Source organism: Galendromus occidentalis, unplaced genomic scaffold (genome assembly GCF_000255335.2).
Source record: "Galendromus occidentalis unplaced genomic scaffold, Mocc_1.1 scf7180000077500, whole genome shotgun sequence".
Classification (NCBI taxonomy): domain Eukaryota; kingdom Metazoa; phylum Arthropoda; class Arachnida; order Mesostigmata; family Phytoseiidae; genus Galendromus; species Galendromus occidentalis.
In genome coordinates this window covers 492,979-501,686 of record NW_003805488.1, presented here as the reverse complement: position 1 = coordinate 501,686, position 8,708 = coordinate 492,979, and the positions used below count along the sequence as shown (strand labels likewise).

Below are 8,708 nucleotides of genomic sequence, written 5' to 3'. Positions count from 1 at the left end.
GAACTTCAGTCACTCGAGCTCGACTCTGTTGACTCCGACGGTGGTCATCGACCATTTGTATTTTCGATATCCCTCGACCCCGGAAGATGCGCCCCAAGGCCGTGCTTCGATACCTCGCTCACCTACAGAATTTTTTTCTTTTATCTCCAATTTCGCTCAGACCATTCAGACTTGCGGTTTCGCTGCTTTGATTTTTTTTACGTCCTGCTGATAGCTACCGGCGCTCCTCACGGACGGCTGTACCCGACGGCGTTGTCTCGAGAACTCTCAAGCTCATTAAGGATCAGGATTACCTGGGATGAATCCATGGCATTAGAAGCTATCACTGAGCGGTTTCACACGTAACGATTCGGAGAAAAAAATATGATCGTGGCCGCGTGTGGAATATTCATCACATATGTAGCACTCCCTTCGAGCTCGCTATGGATATGCACATGAGGGTTTCTACGGGAATCAGGCATTTTTGGGCTGATACGTTCTGATCTCGCCGGAAGTGTCGACGCCGGCAACAAGGACTCGGCGACGAGCAGAGTGACGCTGCGCATCCGCCAGTAGGCGCTGGCGTGGACGCAGTCCATCTCGATGGAATAGTGTGGGAAGGAAGGGGATCCCGTCGGTCGAGATCCCCATCGAGGATCCCATAAACTCGATGGAGTCACTCATTTTACTGAGTCGATATATAACAATTAGTTATTGAGCTTGAGTTCCTACTTATTCATCGGGTCTAGAAATCCAACCACTTCGTGTCTTGATCAATTTCGTACAGAGCTTCGCTAAGTGAGAGAACCGCAAAGTTTATCTTACAATACCTAGATAAATTGCCGGAGGCGATCAATCTAGCGCTGTGGAGCTACACAGAGCAGTGTTCCCCACGCAAGGAATGCTCATGCTCTCAACGTAAATTCAGTTGCGAGGCCGGGACTTTTGACGGTTGGAGCGGTCAGTCTTTCTCAGTCCTTTGCTCGGTTGCTGCTTTTAACGCATCATGTGAATTCTCCCGGACGTCATCTTCAGGGTACCTCTGGAGTTGCGACGAGAGTCTGTGTGGTACGACTGGACACACAGAGTCTCTTCTAACTCGCGGACTGAACTCCAATCTGTAAGAATCCAAATGCTAGATCTCTAGCCTCCCGAATGCAAAAGCCATTACCACGAGATGCGGAACTCGACCGCTCCCGGGGGTAACTGATGGGGCACCTTGAATTCCACAGAATTCGACGCTATCGCGCGGCGGTAGTTGATTCTCTGATTATGCGTCAGCAGCGAGGAGGGTCCCCTCGCGCTCGAGTATCCGGAAGCTGCGCCTCGACTTTCGAAGCTGGGCTCTGGTTCGAGGATCGAAGATTCGACATTCACATCCCCGCAACCGACACATTCGAATTTGTCTGATGAGTCACTAGGAGCGGGTCGTCGGGTTGGTCGCCACGGATGGAATTCATTGGCACATCGGAATTCGCCGCGACTAGAGCTGTTCGAGGGCGCGGTGTCGACGGTCAAAAACCACTCATTCTACCCCGATTCATGCCGCGGCGTCTCAAGATAAGGCGTCGCAGTAAACCATTCCGACGGCGATGCGAGCTCGAACGTCCCTCGCTACGCTGGGCATCTCTGTCGAAACTCACGCGTCGTCTCGTGGCTGCTACGAGCAGCACGAGCGATTTGATTCATTCTTGATAGGCTCGATAGCTCCTCTCCTGTAACATTTCTTTTCTCAGATTTTACGATGGCACCGCGCGCTCTTCGACGTGTGGTTGGCGTATCCTTTGTCCTCGTTTCATTCTCACCGCGGACAGATCGCTCGCAGTCGTAACAGCAGAGCGAATCGCATCTTTTCTTCTCACTGACTGATATCACAGTTTCTTTGAAATCCAATTCTCGCTTCGCGTCCTGAAGAACGCCTCGCAGAAAACCATGGAAGCAACGAGCCCCGTTGACGAATTCACCCAACGCCAGACCGTGGGTCGGGATGCTTCTGCCCCATTGGGGGCAGATGATTTCGGATCGATAGGTACCAATTCCCTCTGAAGGTTCAGCACGGAGTTTCGTTTCGCAGATTTCAATTGATTTCTCTCGTCCCGATGTTTCCTGACAACAGCTCTGTCATCAGGGAGAAGAAGAATCATCAAGAGAAATCCTTAGCGGTAGGCTAGACCGGAACTTGACACGGCGGCGCGACGTCCCATGCATCGCTTCTGGGAGCGATATCACGAAACGAACCTGCGGCGTGAAATCGCTCGTCAAAGCGAGTCGTCGTTTCTCCGCCTTTCTGTGGCTATGTCAAGCGAGCATTTTTCTTTAGAGGCAGCGGCTGTGAACGAGTTGATCAACGGTCTCTCCGCGGGCAGCCTGAATGAAAATCACTCTCGGAGAAGAATGACAGCCGGTGTCAAATTAAGATCCGAGTCACGGCTCCACGACCCGGCGTGCATTCTCTCGACAAGTTGGTTGTGAAGCGCCACGAGCCAACGGGGAAGCTTGTCGATGTGGAACTTCACGCATATTGATTTATCAATTCAAATAGCTCTTCTCTCTCTCGAGCGCTTCGACAGGCGAATCTCACGCGGGACATTGAATCAGAATATGGGGGAAGACGACGAGAGTAATTAACCAGTAGATGGTTCAGGAATGTAACGAATGGCCATTGTTTAACCGGAGCCAAAGTCACAAGCCCAGTCGGAACGGAAGCTCATCCCACGTCGATCCGCTGAGGGCGTGAGCTTCGAACGTACACCTCACGAGGTGCGCTCGCAGAGCAACAATAATGAAAGGCGGGGCTCGAGCGTAACAAGTCAGGTTTGCGCGACTGCGCCTATTTCTTTAGAGCGGAACATTGTGAAGATCTACATGAGAAAAAGAACCGGTCAACTCGGGTAAGGGTCGTGAGCGGGATGAACCAAGCGCTGAAGTTTTGTCAGATGGTCTGACCAGCACGGCAAGGAAGACCAGAAGACCCCGCTCGATACTGTTCGGGGTGAAAGGTCATCAAATTACTGAGCTTTTCGCGATTCCGTGGCCGTGAGCATCGAGGGTCAGTGAGCGGAATCCGCGCGAGATGAGAGTCCGAGGCGAGTGCAAAAATTCGCCACAAGGGAAATTTGTACTGCTGGAGCAGAAAAAGCTCATTCCGAGGCGCAGCGAAGCTCATTGAGCCATGCTTGAGAATCCGAAAATCATTAGCTCCGTCAATATCTCTGAGGCATTGCTCATTTGACGAAAGAGCTCGGGGTCCCCCTGAAGAGATTCAAGCTCCAGAAAAATTACGGGATATTTCGTGGTGTAAGTTTTGGCGTCAGTTGTCAGGCGGGCGAGCTCCTCCGGTGCATCGCAGCTGTTCCTACAGCGATACGCGTTGATTGTTCCTGGTTGAGCTGCGTGCCTGAAACGTCACGCTCGGTAACCCGAAACAGAGCTGAAAGTCTGATTGTAAGGTTTACGACGGCTTCCATGGAACTCTATTAACGTGGTGAAGTCTTCCCTCGTCTCGGCTGTGTGCAGGTATCCAGAAAAGAAAACAAAATACACGCTACGGTGTTTTGTCGCAGGATCGAACCGAGGCGGGTCCCTTACAATCATTTTGGCCACCGTCGTCGTGGAGCGTTTTCGCAAATATCGTAGACGGGACCGCGTCATTCGACAAAGATCATTTTTTAGAGGGAAACTCGTCTTCATTGTTTTTCGAACGCGGATTGTCGTCAAGATGCTTCGGATCGAGTGACTGGGAAAACACTAGCCCTTACGCCAGCGGAAAGCTAAAAAAACCAAACACACAGCGGATGCCTTTGGATCGAGAACAAAACTTCAACGAATGGACACTGTAACAAGGGTATGACGACCGTGGAGGCGTCAAGTCACTCAGTCAGAAAAACACCCCGATCATCCGACATCCCGACTTGATATGCCCCATTAGACTGTACTCATGGAGCGACCCTTCGACTGCACGCGACCGGAGCTCGATCATGTGTCGTCATCCGCAAATAGGCGGGCTCCGTCCTAGGCAAGCCCGGATTTTCCACTGGGGACCTGAATTTTCGTCCCCCTCTTTCTCCCGGCTTGCGTGCGGTCGGGTCCAGAAAACCTATAAGGACCGACTCAGAGAGACGAACGGCGGCGGTGACTCAGATTTTTTTCTCGAATCGAACTCGTGATAGGCGCATTCCGAAGTAGTGAACTGACAAAGACAAGAACAGTGGAGACAGGGAAGATTAGAAAGAGACAAGGAACCCTTGAGAGGCCTCTTCGTGGTAGTGGACTTCCGTGCCGTGTTTTTTGAATCTCGTTCGCCACCTTCGTGACTGCCGGATGAGCAAAGCCCAGGAAAAAGCTCGGAGCAAACGAAAACTTGCCCGCACGGGACTTCTCACAGAAGTTGCTTGAATTCCGGTGCGGAAATCGTGGGTGCCGAAACGATCTTGAACCCGAATCCACGCAGAGCTTTCGGTGGAATCTAGATCAAAATCGACTCTACCGCCGGTTTAGGCATGATACGTATTGACCATTGCCGGGGAGCGCATTGCGCGATGTGGAGCTAAGCCTTCTCGTCCCGCGTCGATGACTTGATTTTCAACAGAAGAGTCGTCAAGTCTTCTGAAAGAAAAGAACAGACAGAATAGAGTATCCGGATGGGACTCAAAGGCGACAGTCCTCGTTACCGTCACGATTCGCGGCCGCACTCTCGACCCTTGCCTCGGATGCCTCATTCAATTTCGACAGAACACATCCATTTTAAAATGGCATTGCCTAGGACACACAGCTCCCAGTGGAACTCGAGATTCGGAGAACTCTCATGTACATCGACATTCGATGCGCAGCACAATCGAGACGACGACGGCCGCGATTGACGAGGGCGGTTCAGCTTCGCTAGGAAACTCCGCGGGGCGTTCACAAAAGTCCCTTGTGCTCGTTGAAGAGGTGAGTTGCCTCTTGAGAGAGCCGAGCTCTACTGACATGGGTGCATCATTGTGGTTTCCGGAGTTTGGCCTGCAGTCGTTGGAAGCCTTCCCGAAAGGAAGGCACTTTTGGTGCGCCCTCTCTGTGAGGGAAAGGGGATCCCCGGGATACCTAGCTATTGCTGTGTGAGAACCTACGAGCAACTCGTTGACTTCCCTGTGTTTTTCCGTTGGGACTATATTTTTCAGTGTTTTCGTTTTGTTTACATGGTGAACTACATGTACCGGGATGGTGCTTTCGTGACATAGCGCAGATTCTGCGGAAGGTACGTCGCTGGCCCATATGAAGTTCTCACATAATGGCGGCTGCGCCCACGAGTGTCATGGCGGCCAAATTGATGCGAGCAGAACAACTATTCGGAAGGGAAATTCCAGGTCGAGATTGTGCGATAGTCTCGAATGTTGAACGGAAGTTTTGCTCCGAGGATTCCGTTTAATTTGAGCGGAGAAATCCATACAATCACGTCACCAATAATCGAGGCCCTTCCAACTCATTTTCGAGACAATAATTGATCATGAATCATGATCGAGTCGAGCTCCTAGCGGCTCCACTCCCACTGGAATATATATACGAAGAGGCTGATGAGCATGGAGCCCGGAAAAGACGGGCGCGCGATAACTTGGTAGAGACCTGACGCTAAGCTGGAGACATATTTTTTGGCCATTCACGAATTTTCGACCCGCCATGATGCTTCGTCAATCGTAAGAGTTTTCTGACGATTACGTGCAATGTGCATTGATCGAGGGTCCACGTATCTCTTTGTTTGTTTTCTAACCGAACATCGTGGTGCGAACGAGAGATATAGTCTAGCGATTATGTGGGGGATTAGTGGGGGTACCTGGTGACTCAAAAATAGCTATCTTCTCGATACACGGAACATTGATAGGGAGATGTGACGCCGCAGATTCGGAAAATCCATATCGCTGACTTCTGGAATGCTCCTTCATCCTTCGGAGGGAGTCCATAGTTTTCGAGCTGCGTGAGAAATCTGACATAATTTTCGAAAGTGAACTCCGAGCGATGATCCGTGGGCCTCGGAGCCGGAAACAAGCACCTTGCGGGGTCCCGCAGGCTATCCCCATTTCCTATCGATCACCTCATTAATTGTCGAGCGTCATTGTTTCATGACATGACATTCGCTTTTACAGAAGAATGTCGAACAAGCCACCAGCGAACCAGGTGTCGCCTGGTTTCCGGCCCGATTTACTGCCTGACGGCGCAGTCATTGCCGAACTGCCGAGGGTCAAACATTCCGGCGAATCCGAGTCGAGGGTCGACGGGACGGGAAAAACAGACTCCGAAACCGAAGAAATCATCAAAACCCTAAAGTTGAGCATATTCGAACAAATTCGAATTAAGCTTATGTCTCCCGAAGAGAAAGAGGCATTTCTCATCGAGAAAGTGGAAACGGAAAAGAAGAAGCGACTCCGGGACAGACAGGGATCCGATGAAGCCTCAAGTAAGATAAAGTAGCTCATCCCGGGGATCACGAGCTAACAACACTAATCGAACTCACGTCTGTGGTAATTTAATTGCCAAGGTGAGCCTCCACTCGCACTTCACAATAAGTTCTGATCAATCAGCATGGAGAGAATCTTCACCCTAGGCCTCCGCTGGGTCAGTTCCGCGGGAGTCCGTTCCTGGGTTCAATTGTTGAATCTTGCTCAGAAATCCTAACTATGTTCTTGAATGTGACAAGACATGTGTACCGTCGGACTAGCTTTCAATGAGAGGATCTTCCGCATAAGCCGAGACATACATCGATTAATGGAACGTAGATCCTCAATCTATTCCTTCCAGGCGCCGGTGGAAACGGGAGACAACGGACGACGAGAGAATGCCGCGTATTCTGAATGGTTCGAGTGTACGAGAAACGAGCAAAGGTACCAGTCTCGCTCCAGATTGCCGTCCTGACAGTCGAACCGGAATCTCCAATCTGTCGGCGCGCAGCGTACTATTGTGTTCATGAATTTGGCTTAGGAAGCTTGAATGTGATTTGCCCTATAGTCTGTATTTCCATTCGAGGAGGCCGATTTGTCCTCCAATGGTGGGCACGGAGTGTTAAATAAAGACCGGAAGCCTGATCGAGTCGTGCGGCTTCGTCGTAGATCTCTCGGGCGTTGGGCTCGGACACTCGGATTTATTCAGCGATTCGCTGCGGGAAAATCTGGTGCTATCCGGCGCAGACGACGCGCTACGAGGTGCAGCCTCCCTCGTTTTCGTCATGTGAAGAACATCGGTACAGTAGATCAGAAGTTCGCGCCGTTTTTGAGCTCGGGCCGCTCGACGCAATGACCATCGGCGCGCTATCTTTGTCTGAGTTTCCAGGCGACGAAGACTCCGATGATGCCAATAGATATGACCGCCCCTGTGGCAACAGCTACGGTTTTCCAAGTATTCCAGCTTCCCAGTTCGAATCGGAGAATGCACGAATCTGAAAAAGTCATTTAGAGTATAACACCTCGTCACCCAGAGAGTACCTATAGTATGAACTCGTTCGTCTTTAGTGATCGCCGTCGAGCCCAGATTTTTTTCTGCGAGAGTCAACGACATATCATGTATCATGGTACGTTCAGAGTCATGATCAACACCCATTGCATTCTTCGCAAATCCGAGTCGAAGGCGGACCGCCGCGACTGATAGCCTAGGTAACTTCATCGAAGTTCATAATTTTGCGAAAGACCCAAGGTCATACAACCGTCCAGCACGCAGAAGAAGAATGATTCGAGATGTTCGCATTCTACGACAGCGTTCGCGATGGATTTCGTCGAGTCATCGGCCACGGTACAATTCCACTCGGCTCCTCTGTGTGAAACTGAAAAAAGCGATAGTTTCCAATTAGCGATCAAGTCCGCTACTCGGCTTTGGATTTCTCATGGAATGAGGCATGCGGCAAGTATTGTGAAATCCAGCGACCGCGGTTCTTACAGTTGAGTAGGCATACCACTGCGCCGGGAATCGATTTCGAATCATGACACTGAGGGGAGTTGACGCATTGTAACTGACTATAGTCATCGAGTAGGGCACGAATTCGCGTCGCGGTCGCCGTCGCAGCGAAAAAACGTGTGTGAATCGACGGCAAGAAGGTGTACCCCGCTGTGGATACAAAGAAAATGGAGCCGTCGTGTTGTCTTCGAGCAGCAAAGTCGCTTATCACCCCGAATGGAAGCCTGAGCTTGAAGCTCTTATGCGGAAATACTCACGTGGACAGATCTCGTGATCCGAACCCTTCACAGAATACGAGGGAGCATTGAGAAGCTCGTCGATGGGCAAGTCGTTCGAGGGGGTTGTCTCATCGCACGACAGAGTGCCCAAGCAGATCGAGAAGATCACCCAGTACCTCCAAATTCTGGGTCCACCGGGTACCTCCATCTCGGGAAAGACGCACACAATTCGAAGCCTCGGATGCGATGGGAGCTCCGGCGGAGACCTCAAGATGTTTCCCTTATTTTGAATCGATCACAATAGAACGTCCATATTATTGAGCCGTCCATTCGTCAGTCCCATCTCGACGAGAGTGTATCGAGTGCAATGATCCTCTTCACGGAGGCGAGAGGAGATTCTAGCTGAAGAGAGCTATTGTTGTGGTGACTCTTCAAGAGCGCTACAGTGAAATAGTTCTTGGGAGAGCGTCGCATCATGGACAGAAATCTCTCTCAACGGACAAGAATTCCCGACCGTCGCGCTGCTTTCCCCGAGAGGCAGCTCCCGAGCACTGATCCGAATGGATTTATCAAGATTGAGAAGCTTCAATCCCTCCA

General features: G+C 51.0%; 1 protein-coding gene across 1 annotated transcript; it reads right to left on the bottom strand.

The window, feature by feature from the left end:
• Positions 1–7,073: 7,073 nt before the first annotated feature.
• Positions 7,074–8,460, bottom strand: LOC100898142 (uncharacterized). Its single transcript, XM_003746611.1, has 4 exons — positions 8,151–8,460; positions 7,876–8,043; positions 7,646–7,762; positions 7,074–7,381 (listed from the first exon to the last, which is right to left on the bottom strand). The coding sequence occupies exons 1-4, from the start codon at positions 8,317–8,319 to the stop codon at positions 7,254–7,256; spliced, it is 582 nt and encodes a 193-aa protein (XP_003746659.1). The 5' UTR covers positions 8,320–8,460; the 3' UTR covers positions 7,074–7,253.
• Between the last annotated feature and the right edge of the window lie 248 nt (positions 8,461–8,708).

Excerpts from the sequence above, each read along its gene's own strand:
- LOC100898142 (XM_003746611.1), bottom strand. The coding sequence starts at position 8,319 with ATGGAGGTACCCGGTGGACCCAGAATTTGGAGGTACTGGGTGATCTTC. Across the intron at positions 8,044-8,150 it reads GGATCACGAGATCTGTCCAC|CGGGGTACACCTTCTTGCCG; the intron begins GTGAGTATTTCC and ends TTGTATCCACAG. Across the intron at positions 7,382-7,645 it reads CTTCTTCTGCGTGCTGGACG|ATTCGTGCATTCTCCGATTC; the intron begins GTTGTATGACCT and ends TGACTTTTTCAG.